This window comes from Rhinatrema bivittatum, chromosome 1 (assembly GCF_901001135.1).
Source record: "Rhinatrema bivittatum chromosome 1, aRhiBiv1.1, whole genome shotgun sequence".
Lineage (NCBI taxonomy): Eukaryota > Metazoa > Chordata > Amphibia > Gymnophiona > Rhinatrematidae > Rhinatrema > Rhinatrema bivittatum.
This window is the reverse complement of record NC_042615.1, coordinates 527,235,595-527,259,483: the sequence shown is the minus strand read 5'-3', so window position 1 is coordinate 527,259,483 and position 23,889 is coordinate 527,235,595. Positions and strand designations below refer to the sequence as shown.

The following is a 23,889-nucleotide window of genomic DNA, read 5'->3' as shown; positions in this document are numbered from 1 at the left end:
TAGCCAAGGTGGCTTAGTGCTATCTATTTTGCCCACCAACTAGAGTGCTCAGTGAACATGTCTTCTCAATGACAGGGACATCATGAGCTCTCATTGCTCAAGGTTGGCATTGCAGTTGATAGAAAAGTTGATCTTTTTTTAAAATCAATCTGCCTTCATTTCGGTTTCCAGAATTTCCATGCGAGAGGCAAGATGATTGAAAGCAACTTGAATGTCTTGCTGCTACTCTGCTACCTGCTATGCCCCGATATACCACCTTAGTGGTCTTGCTGCCACATGCTTACCCGCTATGCCCCTGATATACCAACTTAGGAGTCTTACTTTTACCACTCTGCTTAAGTGCCATACCACTGGCTTACCACCTTAGGAACCTTGCTGCTACCACTCTGCCTTCCTTCTGTGCCCCTGATATACCACCTTAGCGATCTTACAGCTACTGCTCTGCCTATTTGCCATGCCCCAGATATAAAACCTTAGGGGTTTTATTGCCTCTTTGCCTACCTGCCATGCCCTTGGGGGGGTCATGCTGTTAATATGCCTACCTTCCATGCCTATTATATACCAGCATGGGAGTTTTGGTGCCTTCTTACTGCTTGCTGTTTGGATCTCAGTTTAGTTCTCCCATCCTGTTTGTTTGCTTGCTTACAAAATTAAGAAAAAGAGGTGGGGTGGAGGAGAAACTTGTATTTATTTTCTTTTTTCAAACTTTTTTTGGGGGTCAAAACACTCACTTTTGACCCCCAAACAAAAGTTTGAAAAAAGAAAATAAATACAAGTTTCTCCTCCACCCCACCTCTTTTTTCTTAATTTTGTTTTGCACTGTTACAATCTTAGTCTAGTTCTCTCATTCTCTTTCCATTGTTGGTTATACTGGGTGTGTTTGTTGTCCCCAGAAAAACAAAAAATTGAAAAAAGAAAAAAATATTACGGTAGTTTCTCCTTCCACCCCCATCTCTTTTCCAGCTCTCTATCTTACTGTTTTATTGCACCTTTCTAGGATCCCAGCCTAGTTCTTACTACTACTGCTCTGCATATTTGCCATGCCCAATTTCCTCCTTAGGGGTCTTGCTGCTTCTGCTCTGCCTATCTCCTATACTCCAGACCTCCCACCCAAAAATTGTAAAATTGTGCAAATAAGTTACCTAATATATTCACATATATCTCTTATAAAATAGCAACTTCTGTTTTGCCGATCTTAATTAAGTTGAACAGCGATTTGTATTTTGAATAATGGTTCTACTTTTTATTTCAATATTTAGATGGTTAAAATTTGTGTTTAATGAAGTAAGGATTTAAATTGTAATAATAAACTAAGTAAAAGGCTGGAGAGAGCATAAAAGTAGAGCTATTTTCAGCGGGAACTTTAATCCTGTAAACATCTGGCTTACATTACCACAGGCTGGTATAATTCTGCTAGAAATTATCCTGCAGGTATTAAAACTCCAATCACACAAACGAGTGCTCTTAGGGCCGGATTTTAAAAAGGCCCGGCAAGCACATAAAGCCCCGGGACACGTGTAAGTCCCGGGGCTTCACAAAAGGGGTAGTCCGGGGGCGATTTCGGAGTGGCCTGGGAGAGAACGGAGGAAGGCAGTGTGGCTCGGCGAGTGCAAGGTGCACAATTGTGCACCCCTTGTGCGCGCCGACCCCAGATTTTATAACATTTGCACGCCTGCGCACGCATGTTATAAAATTGGGTGTACATATGCGCGCACCTTTTTAAAATCTAACCCTTAGGTTCTAAGTTCAATATATTTATTTTTGTAAAGAGTAAGGCATTCCCCGATTCCAACTCAGGCAGTAGATTTTAGCTCTGAATACATGAAGCCGCCGGAATATATTGTATAATGTTTAACTATTGAGAGCACAGCTACAGTCTCAGAAATATACAAAAAAGCTTTTCCTTAAACATTTTTTTCACTATTTTTTATATTAGAATTAATAGCATTTTAGAAAGGAAACACAGTAGACACTCACGATACACATTTAAGGGTAGATTTTAAAAGAGCATGCGTCCATGTGCACGCGCTACCCGGCGCGCGCACATGGACGTCCAATTTTATAACATTGGTGCACAGATGCGCACATTTATAAAATCGGGGGTTGGCGCTCGCAAGGGGATGCACACTTGTGCATCCTGTGCACGCCAACGCCCGCGGCCTTCCTCAGTTCCATCCCAGTCCACTCCAATTTCAGAGTGAACTGGGAGGGAACTTCCCAACCCCTTACACTAACCGCCCTTCCCCTAACCTACCTGCCCCCTAACCCTAACCTAGCCCCCCCAAAATCTTTATCTTACCTTTAGCGCCTGCCCGCGTTGGCACCCTGCCAGCATGTGATCCCCCGGCTCAGCAGCAAATGGCTGCTGAGCCGGGGGCCTCTAGCCCCGCCCCCTCCCCGGACCTCCCTGCCCCCTCCCCGCCTCTTTCCCAAAGCCCCGGGACTTACATGCGTCCCAAGGCTTTACATGTGTGGCCGGGCCTTTGAAAATTGGCCAGTCACGCGTAGCTCTTTTAAAATCTGGCCCTTAATGTATATTAAAAAAAAAAAAATTCTCTGCCTTCACTGTTTTTTATCTTTCCATTTTCAATAATAATAGATATTCATTTTAGCCCCTTTAGCTCTAATCGAAATGCAATATTTTGGAACCCTGCATGTAATGATCTTTTTTCTTGACCATAATAGAGAGGAGTTGGATTTGTGCAGTACTCTCCTGTAAACGAATTACTGGATACAACCATTTTCTGACCTACTAATCATTCTACAGACAATTCTGAAGGGTATAGGTATATTCCATACCATTTGTACTTGTGTTATATAAAATATATTATCTCAAAATAAGTCTAGTCCATTTTTTATGCAATATAAATATATATGTGTATTTCTTTTTATATATGTTGTTTTAAGTTCTTTTATTAAGCTTTTTTTTATTAAGTTACTCATACATGTGTCTTTTTTATGTACCTATTCATATTAATGTATTTTTTAACAAACTTTCTTTCAATATTAATATAGCCCCTGAAGCAGCCCTTGTTTATGAGCAAAATTCGGCCCGAGTCGGGCAGTCTATCATGTGATTAATAAATCTTCTTCTGACACTGATCCACTTCTGTTTTTTGGCTTTTCTTCACCATGGAGCGATACAGAGGCATTATGACAGCCATCTATCGTATTATTTACCATTCCCTTCTTAATAATTCCTAACATTCTGTTTGCTTTTTTGATCACCACAGCATTTTGAGCTGGCAATTTCAATGTATTATCCAGTATGACGCCTAGATCTCTTTCTTGGGTGGTAACTCCTAAGATAGAACCTAACATTGTGTAACTACAGAAAGGGTTATTTTTCCCTATATATATCACTTTGCACTTGTCCACATTAAATTTCATCTGCCATTTGGAAGCCCAGTGTTCCAGTCTCACAAGGTCCTTCTGCAATTTATTACAATCTGTTTGAGATTTAACTTCTCTGCATAATTTTGTATCATCCGCAAATTTGATCCACCTCATTCGTCTTGCCCCTTTCCAGATAATTTTAAATATATTAAAAAGCACTGGTCCAAGTACAGATTCCTGAAAAACTGCACTGTTTACTTTTTTCCTCTGTGAAACAGACATTTAATCTTTCTCTATTTCCTGTGTCTTTAACCCGCTTGCAATCCACAAAAGGACATCACCTCCTATTCCATGACGTTTTAGTTTTCTTAGAATCCTCTCATTAGGGACGTTGTCAAATGCCTTCTGAAAATCTAAATATACGTCTATTGGTTCACTTTTATCCACATATCTATTAAGCCCTTCAAAAAAATGTAGGAGATTTGTGAGGCAAGACTTCCCTTGGGTAAATCCATGCTGGCTGTGTCCCATCAAACCATGTCTATCTAAATGTTTTGTGATTTTATTCTTTATAACAGTTTCCACAGTTTTTCCCGGCACTGAAGTCAGGCTTATAAATGATTTTTATAAAATACCATTTGTGCAAATGATAGGTTACTTACGTGCATATGTGATAATTTTCCACACGTAATCCCTTGGAAAGTTTACTGATAAGAGTATTGGTGTTAATTTCTGATGGCCATATTTCAAAAAGGAGAGACAGGATAGAAATAGTCTAGAGAAAGGTAACCAAAGAGAAGTGGGGGCTGCACCAAAAGATGAGGCTTCAGGACCTAAATATGTATACCCTACAAAAGAAGAGATGGGGAGGGGGGATGAAGGTTGATACAGAATGTAAAATACCTGAAAGATATTAGAAATACAAAAGAAACAAACCTTTTCCACTGGAAAGAATGCTTTAGTACTAGGGATCATGACATGAAACTCTGGGACTCATTAACAACATCAGGAAAATAATTTCTTTTTTCACAGAAAGGATGGAGAATGTCTGTAACATCCTCCCAGAGGGTGTGATGAAGACAAACCATAAAGGAATTTAAAAGGGTGTGGGATAAACGTGGAAGATCCGTAGTAGCAAGAAAATGTAAATGAAGCACTGGGGTAAAGTGTGGCAGCTTTTCTGCCTGTTGGTAACCTGCATGGAGCAGAAGTTGCAACGGTGAGCAGAATGTGAGGGGGGTAATGTGTGTGGCCTGGAAATTACAACTCTGCACACCTTACTGGGTAGATTGCATGGACCATTTTGCCCTTTATCGGCCATCATTACTATGTAGATGACTCTGGAGCCCACATTATTCTTGTTCAAGTGCACTCTGCCAAGAATGAATCGGCAAAGAATCAGGTATCTGTGCAGAATTTTAATAAGTAAAATGTAATGGTACTTTCTGAGTGCTCCATGTTGGAAAGGACACCGCCCTTCCCCCCCCCCCCCCCCAAAAAAAAAAATATTGTTCCTGTTTCCTACTCTCTTTCTCTCTTTTACAAAAATTCCCTTGCCCCAGTGCATTTTGCTGGGAAGTTAAGATACTTCCCTCTTTCATATTCTGGATCTCCCATTCAAAATACTACAGATAGCAATATAGGTGTGCGATGCCACTAGCGCGGGTGGTGTGGGAAAATGAAGTTCTGTGTCTTCAGGAAAAGTCCATTAAAAAAAAAGCAAATATGCTCTGCCATTGCAACAGACGCTCACTCAGTTATGCCACCTTACTTCTTTTTTTCTCCTCAGATACTGGTGTTTAATAACAAACTTTCAAATAAGATTACAGTCATTCCAGGAAAAATTGAGGAGATCCTTCTTCCTGAGCAAGTAGATGTCATTATTTCCGAGCCTATGGGGTATATGTTGTTCAATGAGAGAATGCTGGAAAGCTACCTCCATGCCAAGAAATGGCTAAAGGCAAATGGTGAGTCTAGCAGTGCATCTGTGCCAGCAGCAACTCAGGCCTGTGATCACTCTTTGCAATCAGACCCTAGAGTTGGTTGATTGCTGAGCATGTACAGTATATATTGGTTGGTTTGTTATTTTTGTCTGTGTAAGCACTAGCAAGCTAACCAGTGAGGTCATCAATCCCAATCAGCAAGATACAAGTAAAGCTCCTGCGTTTTCTATTGCAGTAAGGGTGGATTCTCTGGCGAGGGTTAGAAGTTCTGCGTCATACTTGCATGCATTTGCATTTATCTGAAAATTACAAAGTCGAGTTTTATTGAGAACCCTATTTCATGTATTTCCTTCAATTAAAAAAATGTTCTTATCTTTGTAGTGTGGCCAACCTTGCTTACCTTTGTTCTTTAATTAGTTCTTTCCATTGTCCATTTGTTTTCTACCTTTTTTTTTTTACCTTTCAGTCTCTTTTTTCTTTCTCCAACTGTTTTTTTCTTGCTCCTCTATCCCTCCTGTGCTACCATGCTCTCTGTTTCTTCCTTTCCATAGGTTGCTCATTTTGTTCTATCTTCCTCCATTTCACCAGACTATCCCTTTCTCCTTGCCTTCTTTCCCTGTGCTGCTCTTTTCTTCCATTCTTCACTCTTGTTTTTACCTAGGAAGTAAAGACAGGTGACGACAAAAGAATTGCTCTTTAGGAGAAGACATAGGCCCGCCCCCCCCTCGCCTCCTGCGAAAACAGGGCGAGAGGGGGGGGCAGGCCTGCGAAAGCCCACAGCCTTTGCACCATGGCAGTGCGCCCGGCTGCCAGCTTTCGCACCGAATAGCACCACCGTGAAAGGTGGTGCTATTTGGCGTACTACTGCCGATGATAATTTTAGTAACATTATCGCCGGCAATGAAGACACCGCCGACTCCGCCCCCTCACCGCCCTGACTCCTCCCCTCCCCTAATTTGCATGATATCACATGCGAAAAGGCCCTTTTAGCATGCGATAAGCCCTTAGAAAATAACCCCCATAGTGACTTAACAAGAAGGATAAGGTGCTACAAATGATTATGAGTCTTACTGGCTGACAGGACATGTGCTTTGCATGCTGACGACAAGCCCAAGTGCTTTGCAATATGAATGTAATAGGTACTCTGCCCCTTCAGGATGACATTCCTGGTGCCAGACTGTGCATATGATAAGCCTACAATAGGAACACTTGCTTTTTCATTATTTTTCTACCTGCCTTGCTATTTCTTGAAATTAAATCCATGATCAAATATTGAGTTCTGCTTCACAGACAAGCTTGGGAGAGAGAGAATAGTGACAATCCCCAGGGGCCCATATTCTTACAGTCTCATCCCCCCCCCCCCCCCCATTCCTACAACTGTTGGAATATTCCTCTCCTCTCCTCACCCATACACCCCAGTTGTTGTCTCTCTTCTCCCTCTCCTGCCATAGACCTTTGTGTCTATCCCATGCCCTTTTAAATTCCATTACTGTTTTGCCTCTGCCACCATTTGCTAAATGTTATCTTGTGTCTCTTAACAAAATTGCCTCAGACTGTCTGCCAGCTGCTGAATGATTGTTGCTTGCCAGAACTGAAAAAAATGTGATTTGCTGCTAGTGTGTGTTTCAGATTGCTGCATGCATGGTTTGACCATGGGAACTGCAAGACGAGTAAAGAAAGGCAAACAGTTTCCATAAGCTAAAGAAACTGGGCATAGTACACCGTTAGGGGAAAAAAAGCCTTAGTAAATCTGACTTTAAATAGCAACATCTAATATTTAATTAGAAAAAAACCAGTCCATTTTATATTTGTAGATAATTTATCATAAATACCTTTTTTTAAAAAAATAATTGTTCGAAAATGCTGTGGGAAAAAGTTTTCCTGCAGCTTGCAGTGCAACGGCCCAGCTGTGATTACCACACCCCTGCTGACCAGAAACAGAGGCTGAGACTTGCCAATCAGTTGACTAGTCTGATTGACTGTGCTCCTCATCTCCTGCAGTGCTTTATAATATTACTACACTCTCAGACAAGTGTTGTACTCATGCATATATATGTATGTCTTTTGGCTTTTAGGAATGATGTTCCCAACATTTAGTGACATCCACATGGCTCCATTTTCTGATGAGCAGCTCTACATGGAACACTATAACAGAGCCAATTTTTGGTAATATTTAGTGAATAATGTTTTCTCTTTAAATGTGTGTAAAATTCAGTTGAATCTTACATGGTATAGAAAGAAAAAATCTGCAACTTTAGCCCAACAGTCCAGATTCGAACCCCATAAATAAATATGATGATGATTGACTTTTCTTCCTCCTCCATCTTCAGTGTGCCTAACATAGCAATCACAGTTATAATCCTAGCTACAAAATAGACTGGGGCGATTTTGTATTGTGATTGGTTAAATAGATACCAACAGTGTGGTGTAGCTATCATTTATTTATCTATATGGTGTATCTAAAGCCAAAAATACCGTATACAATTTTAATCTAATATGCACAGAAGAATAGTCATGCCTATATCATTGGGCACATAGTATCACATGCAAAATATGGGCCGGATTTTTAAATCTACGTGCGCGGGGTACATTTGTGCGCGCCACCTGGCACGCACAAATGTACACCCGATTTTATAACATGCGCGCTGAGCCCTAGGGGAATCCCGAAATTGGAGCAGCCTCGGAGGGAACTAGCATTGGTCATCTAGGCTCCAATGCTGATACTTGCAAGTTTCAAACTTGTCAGAGAATTAGTCCCTTTTTGTGTATGCTACCATGAAATCCATTTCAGCCACTGTGCAGCTCTGTTAGCCAGCTAACTATCACTGTATATTCAGTGGTGTGACAGCGCTACTGAGCCACACCACTGCATATACCCGGCTATCATAAAGTTAGCCAGAGAAGCTTATCTGGATAATTTTAGGATAGCCCTAATCCAGCTAACTCAGCTCTTCCCCATTACACCCATCTCCCTCCCTCGATTTAACCAGCCAGATACTTAACTGGATAAGTGACTTATCTGGCTAAGTGGCACCCACTGATCCTAGCCAGATAACCAGCAGCGGCACTTAGCCAGATAAGTAGTTCTTATCCAGGTAAGTGCATTTTGAATGTCAGCCAACATGTGCCCAATATTGCGAGCATATATGCCTATTGATATTTAAGTTCTACAGTGTACTCTTCAAACATCCCGAGGTTGCATCTCCGACTCCTGATCTCTTTTATCAGGCCAGTCCCTTTCTATAATCATGAAGTAAGTAAGTACAGGGGATTTTTTTAAGGTGCTTGAAATATGTTTATGAAAGATGTGTGAATGGTGAGTATCTAAAGCTGGAGCCTTGCTGATTGGTGCTACTGTTCAGAAGTTTCAAGCTTGTGCTAATTCAGCCATTTTTCTCTGATGTAACATGCACAAAACATTAGGGATATGAATCTTTTTCTGACGAATTTAAATATCGTACGATATTTCTTAATTCGTCAAAAATTCGTGAAAAATGAGAAACGATCGCATTTCCCCCGAATTTTCATCAAAAATCGTTTTTCAGCTTAGTGTGCGCACAAACTCCCGTTAGTGCGCACTGACAAAAATAGCAAAAAATAACAAAAAGTAACAAAAATTAACGGTTTTTGTTAGTGCGCTCTAACTCCCCATTAGTGCGCGCTAACAAAAACAGTTAATTTTTGTTACTTTTTGTTATTTTTTTGCTATTTTTGTTACTGCGCGCTAATGGGAGTTTGCACGCACTAATCCGAAAAAACGATTTTTCCATAAAAAAAATAAATTCTGATCCGCAGGAAACTGAGATTTTCCCGCGGCTACATGAACCCGATAGGAGAAATGATGGGGCACCCGATTCACATCCCTATAAAACATACAAAAAAAGGATCTTGTAGCAGCACCTTGTGCTTTTTAGATTTTCCTGTATGTCTTTATTGATTTTGATCTAAATATGAGAAAAACAGAGCCCTAGTGTCGCATTCTATAATAGGCCACTTTTGTTCAGAGTTTGTATGCTAGTGGGGCTCAGAAAGACAGAACTTCTTGTTGTTTCACATTCTGTTTCTTGGCTGCTGCCCATGGAGAAAGATACAAGTGAAAAAATTTGGATTAAGGAAAACCTTGGAATCACAAAATGAATTTAAATAATTTTCTGTGCAAATTAAAATTCATTAAAATTATGTGCATATCCGGCACAATATATATATATTTTTTACTGTTTTACTTTACGTTTCTTCTGTGGGGATACTGGATGTGGTGCAGCAGCAGCAAAGATATACAAGTGAATCCATGGGACTGAGCAGTCTTGCTGAGTCAGTTCTGGATCATCAGCGCCTTAGTGTCTGTGCTGCAGGCCGACATTTTGCTGCCATGCCATGCCTGCATGCAAATGTCAACCACTTCCATTTTTCCAAAACTGATTGCAAACTACTTTAAGGGGGCGATTTTTAAAACTATGCAGATTATTGCAAAGTCTTCTTTTAAAAATTACCTATGGAAAAAGTATCTGTAGAGATTAGCACCTCTTTTTGTTCTGCTGAATAACTATTTTTCCTGAAAAAAAATGTATAGCTTTGGAAGATGCAAAACTAGGTACGTTGCCTGCCTTCCCTGAAGTAACCCATCTCTGATCCTGCTTACTTTTCCCACAGGTGATAGTACATGCGTTGTTGATCTCAGTGCATACGTTTAGCTGCATACAGAGTGGATAATGTTCAGACCTCATGGCTGGAAATTAATTATGTTATTCAGAGACAGAAGACTAGAGGAAGGGGGGGGGGGGGGGGTTTCACACCACAGAAATTAAAGAGCAACAAGGGGAGGCCCAGTTTTTGGACACCTTCAGAATTTGGTGCCCTAGGCAACATGCCAGACAGCCCTTCTACATGGGTAAATGGCATTTGAAGATTGTCCTCCCTCTTGAATTAGTTGAAATATAAAAATGTTTATTACAATTTGCTACAGTTCAAAGCCAAGGAAAGTAGATGTCTTCTTTATGCGAGAAAAACAAAGACAAAATGATAATGCAGCACAAACAAGCATTACGTGAAATAATGAAGAACATTGCTTCATATTTGATTTTTGGAAGATATTGATTCTGATACTTTTAAGAACCTTGATTATTTAACATAACAAAGCATGTATGCCAACATAATGCACTACAAAGGAACGTAAATGGATATATCTTTGAGAATTATAGTTATTTTACTCTAAAGTATTGCTGTGATTGAGGGACATCTAGGGGTTACTAACAGGTATTACATGATAACAGCCAGGATGGTTCTAGAGGGAAAGTAGATGGCCTTGCAAATACAACATGGTATTGAACTGTTACATTGTGGGAACAATTTTCAAATAGCCTATGTAGGTGCAAATGATGTGGGCATGTTAAAAATGTGTACTTTACCCAAATTTTTAAAATGTATTTCCCTTTGGAAATGAGTGCATGCAAAGCAGGAACGCTGCTATTGCACTTTCTACCTGCTATTTCTGCAGACGATGGGATGGGAGAAGAAAATAACAAATGCACATTTGAAAAACTGAATGTTTGTGCCCAGTTTCCTCCCTTCAAGCTAAATACCACAGGAATGCATTATTGCCCCATAGCTTAAAGTACATACATTATGGAACCTGCTCATTCTTTTAGCCTTCATTTGAAAGAACAGTTTTCAGTTAGGTGATTTTAGCCGAATAAATACCTGTTTACCTGAATTGCCCTCCCTGAGTATTACAATACTGAAACACTACTAAAAACAAAAAAGAGAGAAAACAATATCTTGCAATTCCATGTGCATTCAGGGTTGTGGAAAGGACAAACACCCAAGGAAATCACCCTGAGAGTGTTCAGTATTATGCCAACTACTGGTAGCAGACCTTGTTAAAAAAAAAAAAAAAAAATCAGTAGTAGGCTAGGGTAGTAAAAACAGACTTGATTCAGGTTAGTCACTTTCCCAGTTATTTATTCCCAGGCTTGGGTGGTGTTGCAGGGCCTGTAAATAGCAATTGCCTCTCTGCTCACGTATGAAACGAGGTGGAGAGACTGCTGTTGCTAGGAGTATCCTGCTATCTCAGCCAGTCTTCTGAGTGTCTCTAGGAAGGCTTTTGTGTCATCCTTCAGGCCCATTTTCACGAGAAGAGTCTCTGTCTGGGGTATGGGCTTGCTCTTCGTCACAGTGAGAAAGGTAAACCTAACGATGAGGAAATTGATAATTGATGCACAAGATAGTGGACTATGCACAAGATGGTTCACAGCCAGTGTAAAAAAAAAAAAAGTTTAAAACAGCCAAATGCAAATTCTGTAAAATAAAACTGGAAATGATTACACATATCCATATGCTGGCTTTGATTTGCTGATGTCAGAAGAGAGGCACATTAAGATGGCACAGCTCATCCACTGGAAATATGTAACACTATAACATTGCTGTGCCAGAAAAACACTGAAATCACAAACCTGACAGAATTGTAGACTGAGGAAGTTATCACAGTGGCATTTTGTGGGTCTCCAGCCAGTGGCGTAGCCAGAATTGATTTTTTGGGTGGGCACAAGGTTAACATAGGTGGGCACAAGGCATGCAGGTCTACTAGTTGTTTTCTTACTGATAAATAATGCCATATACTGCACCCTAGAATGGCTTTCTAAATAGTTTGCAACAGCCATTATGTTCATGTATGAAACTTTAAATAATTTACTTCAATTATTTCAAGTATAGAAAAACAATCAAATCCAATCATATAATAAAACAAAATTAATGTATTCTTTCATGAACCATCTTTGCAGAAACCCAGAAATCTTCATAAATACAATAAAATATAATTAATCATCAGAACAGGTGCAGCGCAAAGCTGCGGCAATTCACATTACAAGTAACATGAAAAAAAAAAATTCAAATTCTGGTGTAATCTCAGCAAAAAATAACCCTCCACTGCTATTTTGTGAAGTAACAAACTCTTGCAAAGAAAGAGGCATCTGGAACCTTGCCAAACAATCACAGCACTGACTCTCAGGATTCAAACAGCAACCTTATGAAAAAGCAGCAATGCAATACTACACCCAGGCCCTAGAACATTAATACATCACCTACGGGAATAACAGAACAGGCTGGACTACTACTACAGAGAAACTATATGCTAGAAATACTCATTTCTGTCACAAACAGGCAAAACTGAGACCGACCTTTACCTAATATAGAAATAAGAGACTATAAATTAGAACAGAAACATGTAGATAAAGCCAAAATAGAAAGCCTGAGAAACTAAAATGTCTGAACAGTGGAATACTTAAGAAAGAGCAAATACAAAAATATAAGAATGCACATTCCCAAAGATGACATATTTAAATTGCTAACATCTCTCTCTCTCTCTATATATATATATATATAATTTTTTTTTACCTTTGTTGTCTGATCTTTGTATTTTTCTAATCAGTTGGTCCTGGTCTCTCTTTCCCATTTTTTCCCTTGTCGCTCATTTCCTAATTCCTCTTCAGTGTCTTTTCTACTACTGTCTTCTTCCTTCCACACACACACACATATATACATAAATGCTTTCTCTCACAGACTCCCTCACACACTCAGGCTCTCACTCTCATATGCTCTCCCCCCCCCCCCCCAGCTCACATTCTCTGCAGACACACATACAAGCTCTCACTTTCTCACCCCTCCCCAGGCTTATATTCTTATGCACACACAGACGCACATCCAGGCACCCATTCTCATCCACACACACAAACCCATTCTCCCATTCTCACCCACACATACACACATTTAAGGTCCCATTCTCACCCACACATACACACTTTCAAGCACCCATTCTTACCCCACATATTCAAGCTTCCATTTTCACCCACACACACAAACCCAGGCTCCCATTCTCCACCCATATATATACACATTCAAGCTTCCATCCTCACCCACATATTCAAGCTTCCATTCTCACCCACATATTCAAGCTTCCATTCTCACCCACACACACACAAACCCAGGCTCCCATTCTCACCCATATATACACACATTCAGCTTCCAACCTCACCCACATATTCAAGCTTCCATTATCACCCACACACATTCAAGACTCCATTCTCACTCCCATACGCACCCAGGGTCCGATTTTCACCCACACACACACAAGGCTCCCATCTCATCCTCACATACACATTCAAGCCTGTGCACAGTTTCCGCTTCCTTCCCCCAGAGCAGGAAGATCAGCTGCCTCTCCTGCTGCCATCGGCCTCCTGCTATCTTCGGGGCCGTATGGCCGACCCATCTTCCTGTGGGGCGGGGGGGAGGAGAGCGGAAGCGCCGCGCACAGTTTCCGCTTCCTCCCCCCAGAGCAGGAAGATCAGCTGCCTCTGGCCTCCTGCGTACAGCCGACCGATCTTCCTGTTGGGGGGGGGGGAGAAGAGCGGTTCTGGGGGGAGGAAGCGGAAACTGCGCGGCGCTTTCCGCTCTCCTCCCCCCCCCCCCCAAACAGGAAGATCGGTCGGCCATACGGCCCGAAGATAGCAGGAGAGGCCAGCTGATCTTCTTGCTTTGGGGGGAGGAAGTGGAAGCTGTGCACGGCGCTTCCGCTCCCCCCTCCCCCCGCAAACAGGAAGATCGGTCGGCCCATTGGTTGTAGGACGCTTCCCCACGTGTGCCGTGATGGCGTGCCAAGCATGGGTTCTCCTCTTCACTGTCGCGGGGATGGGATCCCGCGACAGCCCTTGCAGTTCTGGTGTCAGTTGGGTGGGCCTGGGTCTAAATTGGGTGGGCAGCTGCCCACCCAGGCCCACCCGTGGCTACGCCACTGTCTCCAGCACCTAGGGCCAATACCTATTTGTGCCTGCCCTCCTCCTTTCCTCCCCCCTCCCCCCTTGTCCTTCTCATAGTAATATTTAAAGTCACAGAAGACAGAAATAATACAAACACAAAAGGAAACTTTAGGAAGGACCATTGAAACTGGGGTTCAGGGGGCATGCATGCTAGAACCAAAGGAAGCTGAAGACTCATGCCAACTGCATAGGCTCAGAAACAATGGAGAGGCTTCATGGAATCAGGGCTGAGCAGCAAGCTGATACCGTATTACAGCTCTGTTTCTATAGTATGAAGGAACGGTTGGTTTTATAAAATAAAAATCAGCCTGCCCCTTACTGTATTTCGAGTTAAGATGCACTATTCTCTATAACCTGAGAGTGGAGGATATGCAGAGAGATGAAACCTGGCTCCAGATTTTTATATCTTGCTTCTTTAAATGGAGCTCATAGCCCTACCACACATGCTATTTACAGGCCCTGCAACAATTTAGCCAGCCACGTAGGTACTGCCAATACCCTAATTTAATTATTACCTGCTTTTTCTGGCCCATGATACATAAGGAGGTCAGAAACCTTTGCATTTTTGTGCCCTGAATGCCAATATCATAGAGAGTTAACACTAGAGTACCACTGGTGCCACTTCCAGTAATCATTACCCAATTTAGCAGAATTGAAATGGACCTAGTAGTTCCTCTGTACAAAAGTGAGGGGAGGGCTCCAGTATAGGTTCCAATCTATATTTGCCAACCCTGGGTAATCCCCTTGTACTCCACCCTACTAAGATAACCATAAGGGAATTGATTAAAATGTTTAGTCATGGAAATCCCTCATAAATTCTAACCTATTAAGGAAGCAATTTCATGTCTTAGCTATTACAAGAGGTGTGCAAATCAATATGCACTTCAGTTTATCAGACTAATGATGGTTCAACCAAATCAGGAAGAAAATTCTTTTTCACTCAACGCACAATTACGCTCTGGAATTTGTTGCCAGAGGATGTGGTTAGTGCAGTTAGCTGAGTTTAAAAAAAGGTTTGGATAAGTTCTTGGAGGGAGAAGTCCATTAACTACTATTAATCAAGTTGGACTTAGTAGCATGGGATCTTCTTAGTGTTGGGTACTTGCCAGGTTCTTGTAGCCTGGTTCGGCCTCTGTTGGAAACAGGATGCTGAGCTTGATGGACCCTTGGTCTGACCCATGCATGGCAATTTCTTACGTTCTTAAGAAGTTATTATTAAGAATTCAAGGGATGGGAATACATAGATCCCTTACTTGCGTTTGCAGTCAGAGAAGTACCTTCATGCCTTTACTGGTTTTCTCCTGCTTCAAGTTACTCTACAGACAACAATCTTGGGGGATACTGGATGTGGTACAAGAAATCCATGAAGAACTATACCCTGAAGGGAGAATGCTGTCCTTTATGCACCCAAATTACAAGAAAAGCTGAACTAAGCAGCCAGATTCACAAAAGAAAACCTTCAGAAAGCTCAAGAAAAACAGGCCCAGGGGATAGGTTTCTACTACTAATCCTCTCCAATCATAAATGGAGAGGATCTATTGAAATCTAGAGGAGGAAATAGGCTGGTTGGCTATAAGGCCTACCAGTCTGGCCACAGAAAATGCACACAGATATATCGTGTTAATTTGTAAAAGCTAGATTCTCTAGGGATGCCCTGCTCATTACAGATGAAAGGACTCAGGTCCTCCAGTCAGCAAAGTACAGGGCAGGAAAAAACTGAACATTGCGTGAACAGTTTTGTTGTACAAAATACTCAAGCCCACGTTTTAATCAAACTGCTTCTTGAATGTATTCTAACCAACCAACTAGTTAACCACCATACACATACTGAACTGAGGAAAACAATGCAAGAGAAGCTGTGTCTTTTGCCCAAAGAATAAAAGGAGAGAAGTGGATAAACAAGTAAAATAAATGCTGGAGCTGAGTATCTTAGAAACTTCCAGTACTTGAGCTAGTCCAGTAGTTCTAGTATCAAAACCAGATAGGTCCAGTAGGTATATGTTTTCTTTTTCCAGGTAAATTTGATATCAAAATTTGATGTCTATCTGATTGCCATACACCAGTGAGCTTCTAGGTTAATAGTTTATTTTTCTCAATATTTTTGCCCTCTCAAAAATTCATTAAGGACAGTTTACATATTTATTTTAAAAAAAGGCAATGATGTACTCATTTTTAAGCCTAGGTCACTGTCATCTTTGTTCAGAAACAGCATGCGCTATATCAAGAGCAAAAATACAGCTAATCCTACCTCTGCATTAGAGAGGAGGTCTTTACAGAAAGACAACTACCTGGGGAAGGGTTTAAGGAGCCGCATCACAGGATGTCTTTAAGAAAAGTAAAGTCTTCCCTGAGAAGGGCTCAGGAAGTCACATCAGAGAGAAGGTGCTTATAGAAAGGTAAGTGCTCCCCGGAAAAGGGCTCAAGGAGCGGCAATACCACTAAATTATACCTAACCAAAGGTGACTGGGAAATCCTTCTAGAAGAGAAATTGTGAAAGAAGACAGCTTTTGTTACTCCTCAGGGGTTACATCAGTTCACTGTGAATCCTTTGTACTTCACGGAGCTGCAGCCTCCTTCCAATACTTAATAGATGTGGTTCTGTGGCCTCAGTAACAGCATTCTTCAGCATACTTCAATGATGATGTAATCCAGTTGGAGTGGGAGTTTCATCTACTTAAAGTGGTAGCAGGACTATTATCTTTAATTAGATTGGAGAAAGATTGGATGATTCGCAAAACTCCACCAAGTGCTGTCTGGCATGAAGTGAAACCCAGAATGTAAGAACATAAGAACATGCAATACTGGGTCAAACCAAGCGTCCATCAAGCCCAGCATCCTGTTTCCAACAGTGGCCAGTTTCAGGCATAAGAACCTGGCAAGTACCCAAAAACTACATCTATTCCATGTTATTGTTGCTAGTAATAGCAGTGGCTATTTTCTAAGTGAATTTAATTAAAAGCAGGTAATGGACTTCTCCTCCAAGAACTTATCCAATCCTTTTTTAAACACAGCTACACTAACCACATCCTCTGGCAACAAATTCCAGAGTTTAATTGTGCGTTGAGTAAAAAGAACTTTCTCTGAATAGTTTTAAATGTGCCACATGCTAACTTCATGGAGTGCCTCCTAGTCTTTCTATTATCTGAAAGAGTAAATAATCGATTCACATCTACCTGTTCTAGACCTCTCATGATTTTAAACACCTCTATCATATCCCCCCTCAGCCATCTCTTCTCCAAGTTGAAAAGTCCTAACCTCTTTAGTCTTTCCTCATAGGGGAGCTGTTCCATTCCTCATCATTTGGTTGCCCTTCTCTGTACCTTCTCCATCGCAACTATATCTTTTTAGAGATGCGCCAGAATTGTACATAGTATTCAAGGTGCGGTCTCAACATTGAGCGATGCAGAGGCATTATGACATTTTCCATTTTATTCACCATTCCCTTTCTAATAATTCCCAACATTCTGTTTGCTTTTTTGGACTGCTGTAGCACACTGAACCAACAATTTCAATGTGTTATCCACCTATGACACCTAGATCTCTTTCTTGGGTGGTATCACCTAATATGGATTCTGGAACCTAACATTGTGTAACTATAGCATGGGTTATTTTTCCTTATATGCACACCTTGCACTTACCCACATTAAATTTCATCTGCCATTTCAATGTCCAATTTTCTAATCTCACAAGGTCTTCCTGCAATTTGTCACAAACTGCTTGTGATTTAACTACTCTGAACAATTTTGTATCATCTGCAAATTTGATTACCTCACTCGTAATATTTCTTTCCAGATCATTTATAAATATATTGAAAAGTAAGGGGTCCCAATACAGATCCCTGAGGCACTGCCCATTCCCTTCCACTGAGAAAATTGTCCATTTAATCCTACTCTCTGTTTCCTGTCTTTTAGCCAGTTTGTAATCCATGAAAGGACATTGTCACCTATCCCATGACTTTTTACTTTTCCTAGAAGCCTCTCATGAGGAATTTTGTCAAACGCGTTCTGAAAATCCAAGTACACTACATCTACCTGTTCACCCTTTATCCACATGTTTATTAACTCCTTCAAAAAAGTGAAGCAGATTAGTGAGGCAAGATTTGCCTTGGGTAAAGCCATGCTGACTTTGTTCCATTAATCCATATCTTTCTATGTGTTCTGTGATTTTGATATTTAGAACACTTTCCACTATTTTTCCTGGCACTGAAGTCAGGCTAACCAGTCTGTAGTTTCCTGGATCGCCCCTGGAGCCCTTTTTAAATATTGGGGTTACATTAGCTATCCTCCAGTCTCCAGGTACAGTGGATGATTTTAATGATAAGATTACAAATTTTTACTAATAGGTCTGAAATTTCATTTTTTAGTTCCTTCATAACTCTGGGGTGTACACCATCCGGTCCAGGTGATTTACTACTCTTCAGTTTGTCAATCAGGCCTACCACATCTTCTAGCTTGACTGTGATTTGGTTCAGTCCATCTGAATCATTACCCATGAAAACCTTCTCCATTACGGGTACCTCCCCAACATCCTCTTCAGTAAACACTGAAGCAAAGAAATCATTTAATCTTTCTGCGATGGCCTTATCTTCTCTAAGTGCCCCTTTAAACCCTCGATCATCTAACGGTCCAACTGACTCCCTCACAGGCTTTCTGCTCCGGATATATTTAAAAAGTTTTTACTGTGAGTTTTTGCCTCTGCGGCCAACTTCTTTTCAAATTCTTTCTTAGCCTGTTTTATCAATGTCTTACATTTAACTTGCCAACACTTATGCATTATCCTGTTTTCTTCTGTTGGAGCCTTCTTCCAATTTTTGAATGGAAATCTTTTGGCTAAAATAGCTTCTTTCACCTCCCCTTTAACCATGCCGGTAATCGCTTGCCTTCTTTCCACCTTTCTTTATGTGTGGAATACAGCTGGACTGTGCTTCTAGGAAGGTATTTTTTAACAATGACCATGCCTCTTGCACACTTTTTACATTTGTAGTTGCTCCTTTCAGTTTTTTTCTAACATTTTTTCTCATTTTATCAAAGTTTGCCTTTTGAAAGTTTAGCACGAGAGCCGTGGATTTGCTTACTGTCCCCCTACTAGTCATTAATTCCAATTTGATCATATTATGATCACTATTGCCAAGCGACCCCCCACTCTGTCACCAAATCCTGTGCTCCACTGAGAATTAGATCTAAAATTGTTCCCTCTCTTGTCGGTTCCTGAACCAATTGCTCCATAAAAATGTCATTTATTCCATCCAGGAACTTTATATCTCTAGCATGTACCGATGATACATTTACCCAGTCAATGTTCGGGTAATTGAAATCTCCCATTATTACTGCGTTACCAATTTGGTTAGCTTCCCTAATTTCTCTTAGCATTTCACTGTCTGTCTCACCATCTTGACCAGGTGGAGGGTAGTATACTCCTATCATTACAGTCTTCCCTGACACACGAGGGATTTCTACCCATAAAGATTCAATTGTGCATTTAGTCTCATGCAGGATGATTATCCTGTTGAATTCTATGCCATCCCAGACATAAAGCGCTACACCGCCTCCTGAGTGCTCCTCTCTGTCATTGCGATATAATTTGTACCCCGGTATAGCACTGTCTCATTGGTTGTCCTCCTTCCACCTTCCACCATGTCTCTGAGATGCCAATTAAGTCTATGTCATCATTCACTGCTATACATTCTAATTCTCCCATCTTACTTCTTAGACTTCTGGCATTAGCATACAAACATTTCAAAGTTTGTTTTTTGTTTGAATTATCATTCTGCTTTTTAATTGATAGGGATAAGTTAGAATTTTTTAGCTCAGGTGAGTTTTTAATTAAAGGCACTTGGACTACTTTTCTCATTTGTTGCACTTTACCCATTTGTTTCAAATGAATGCACATCCCTATCATATACCTCTCAAAACATGTCTGCAGACACTGAACTTAAGCCTTATTATTCCTGATCCTTGATAGGAAGTTTGTGTTCTGTGGTAGCAACTAGCACTACAACAGATTTCAAATCTTTAGTTATCATGAGGAGTATATTAAAGATAATTTGAACAGAGGCTTCATTCACTCATCCTCATCACCTGCAGGGACTGGATCCTTTTTTGTTGGGAAGAAGGACGGGTCACTACATCCCTGTATTGACTATGGTGGTCTCAACTCCATTACCAAGAAGAACTGTTATCCTCTTCCTTTGATCTCCAAGGTCTTCAACCAAGCTATTTACCAAGCTGGATCTTCGGGGGGCATACAACCTGATCAAGATTTGGGAAGGCGACGAATGGAAGACCACTTTTAATATCCATGACAGACACTATGAATACCTAGTGAGCCCTTCAGTTTGTGCAATGCCCCCACAATCCTCCAATTTATGGTCAATGAGTTCTTTTGACACCTGCTCTATTCTCATGTAGTGGTTACCTGGATGATGTCCTGGTCTTCTTTAAGTCCTTGTTGGAGCACCAACGTCATGTAAAGCAGGTCTTTCAGAGATTCTGTGAACACCACTTTTACGCTAAGCTATAGAAGAATACCTTCAAACAGGAAGAGCTTTCCTTCTTGGTTACATCATTTATCACCAAGGCCTGCATATGGACCCTGACAAGTTAAAAGCCATACTGGAGTGGCTCCAACCTGTGGGCCTTAAGGCTCTGCAATACTTCCTGGGATTTGTGATATACTATAGGCAGTTTATTCATGATTACTCCACTATGGCAGCCCCACTCACTGCCCTTACCAAGAAGGGTTTGGACACCAAGAATTGGATCCCTGACGCTATTCAAGCCTTCAACTATCTCAGAGGGGATCTGTGCTTACATCATCCAGACCCTTCCAAGCTATTTATCTTGGAGGTAGCTGCATCTGCCCTTGGAGTAGGCACAGTCTGCCTGCAGCATAACTAATGGTACCCTCATGACCTGCTCCTACTTCTCAAAAAACTTCTCTCCTCCTGCAAAGAAGAATTATACCATTGGAAATCAAGAGCTACTAGTGGTCAAGCTAGCTTTAGAGGAATAGCGACACCTGTTGGAAAGGGTCAGACACCCAGTGACCATATATATGGATCACAAAAGGTTTGAACACCTGGCGCAAGCACAGCGACTGAATCCATGACAACCAGTTGGTCCTTGTTTTTTAACTTGTTTAACTTTGAGTTGCGGTATTGTCCCGCTGAGAAAAACCATCAAGCTGACACCCTTTCATGCTCTTTGATCTCTAGAGACTCCACGACATATTGACCCTGCAAAAACTGTAGTTGCTACTAGTTCACAGTTTCACCTGGGAAGACTGTTGTTCCCCTGCGGATTACAGTAGAAGGTTCTTCACTGGGTCCATGACTCTCTGCTGTCAGGACACATGGGTATCAGCAAACTTTGAAGTTAATCTTCCACTACTGGTGGCCTCAGATGAAGACGGATGTGAAGCGGTACATAGTCTTGCCCCACAAGTGCCATGAATAAGAGTGTGTGAGCTCGACCTTGGGAGTTGTTACAGATGCTGCCAGCACCCAAGGAATCGTGGACACACTTGGCCACTGACTTTGTCACTGACCTTCCCCTATCTGGCAGCACACCACCATATGGGTGGTGATTGATCGATTCTCTAAGATGGAGCATTTCACAATTTTCCCAGGGTTCCCCTCAGTGCCTGAATTAGCTCAACTCTTTGTCAAACATATCTTCCATCTGCATGGGCTTTCCCTTCACATTCTCTTGGATCAGGGAGTGGAGTTCACAGCTCACTTCTGGAAAAGTCTATGCAATAAATTTGGGATCACCTTGGACTACACCTCAGCCTACTATCCCCAGAGTAATGGACAAACCGAGCAAGTAAACCAAAGTCTCAAAGCCTTTTTATGAGCCTACATAAACCAATGTCAGGATAATTGGGCATCTCTACGTCTGTGGACTGAATTCTGCCACAACAACCATGTAAGCAGCTTCACTGGGTTGAAACCTTCTACATAGTGATCAGCCATCATCCACCTAACACCCAAGTCTGTCCCAATTTCGGCCCCTTGCCCTGCATCTAATCTGATGGGTTGGGAACTCTGGGAGTTCTGGCAAAAGATACATCATCTCCTGGAGCAAGTCATGGAGTGGTTCAAGAGAAAGGCAGACAAGAAACATCAACCAGTGCCCCAACTTTGCCCAGGAGACTTGGTTTTGCTCAGTACAAAGAATCTGCGATTGAAGATGCTATCCTTAACTGCAATTTGTGGGTCCATTTCCCATTGAGTGACAACTGAGTCCCATGGCCTACAAACTTAAATTACCGGCATCTTTACGAATTCATGATTTCTTCCTGTGTTTCTGCCGAAACCTGCAATTCTCTCTTAGCCGGGAAGACCACCCCTCCAGACCACTGAAGTTGCTACATAAGAAACTCAATTTGAAGTCCAGGAGATCTTGGATTCCCGAAGGGTCAACAACCAGTTAGAACAAAAGAACATAGATATGCTATACTGGGTCAGACTAAGGGTCCACCAAGTCCAGTATCCTGGCTCCAACAGTGGTCAATCCAAGTCACAAGTACTTGGCAAGTACCCCAAACTTTAAATAAATCCAGGCTACTAAAGCCGGCAACAATCAGTGGTTAATCCCTATTGATTTATAGCAGTTTATGGACTTCTCCTCCAGGAACTTAAACCTTTTTTAAACCCAGCTACACTAGCTGCCTTATCTACATCCTCTGGCAATGAATTCCAGAGCTTAATTGTACATTGAGTGAAAAAGAATTGTCTCTGATTTGTTTTTAAATATGATACTTGTTAACTTCATGTAAGGCACTCTAGTCCTTGTATTATCCGAAAGGGTAAATAGCTATTTCACATTTACCTGTTGAAGTCCTTTCATGATTTTGTAGACCTCTTTCATATCCCCCATCAACCTTCTCTTCTCCAAGCTGAACAGCCCTAACTTCTTTAGCCTTTTCTCATAGGGGAGCCATTCCATTCCCTTTATTATTTTGGTCACCCTTCTCTGTACTTTCTCCAGTTGAACTATATCTTTTTTGAGATGTAGCGACCAAAATTGCACACAGTATTCAAGATGTGGTCTAACCACAGTATCTAATCTCCTGGAAAGACTATTGACTTGAGGAAAATTCTTGGGACTTGGCCTCCAATCTCCAAGTCCCCCATTCATATCTGAGTTTCACAGGAGATTCCCAAGAAGTCCAAGCCCAGAAGACCGATTGGGGGAGGGGGGGGAGCTTTGGAGAGGAAATATTGTTAAGATTGGCAGCCCGCAGGTCAACTACGTGAGTTGCTGCACTTACCAGGACACCACTGGTAGGTCATGACCTCAGCGTGGCAGGAACACTGGTAAGCTCAGCCCCCACACACCCCATGCCACAGCTAACCTGGCTCTTCCTAAGGTGTGCACGCGCAACACCTTCCCTTAAAGGGTCCGTGGCAGGAAAATCCCTGTGGTGCCCTTTGATGATGTCAGCCAGCCCTCACTACATAAGGGTTCATCAGACAGCTCACCATTGCCTCAGCAATGGGTCTCCTGCGTCAAAGTGCATGTTACTCTTGTTTCTAGATCTTGATCATCCTCAGTGTTCTTGTGCCTCATCCAGCCTTCCTGTCCAGCCTTGCCTTTTCCAGCCTTGCCTTGTTCCGCCTTCCTGTCCCAGCCTTGCTTCATCCAGCATCCTATCCAGCCTTTCTTGTCCAGCCTTCCCATGTCCTATTGTTCTGTCCAGCAATGTCTTATCCTGTTAATCTTGTCCAGTGTTTCTGTCAGGCACTGGCATCAGGTATTGGCCCAGCCTAGGCCTGAGCTTCAGTGTGTCTCGTCTATCAC

The 23,889-nt window shown here is 41.6% G+C and overlaps 1 protein-coding gene across 1 annotated transcript in view; it reads left to right on the top strand.

Moving 5' to 3' along the window:
- Positions 1-2,632: 2,632 nt before the first annotated feature.
- The window catches only part of LOC115098941 (histone-arginine methyltransferase CARM1-like), a 78,433-nt gene continuing 57,176 nt past the window's right edge, over positions 2,633-23,889 (top strand). The window contains exons 1-3 of the mRNA XM_029616075.1: positions 2,633-2,656; positions 5,126-5,303; positions 7,355-7,445. Of these exons, the coding sequence (XP_029471935.1) occupies positions 2,633-2,656; positions 5,126-5,303; positions 7,355-7,445 (293 nt within the window). The remainder of the gene's footprint in view (positions 2,657-5,125; positions 5,304-7,354; positions 7,446-23,889) is intronic.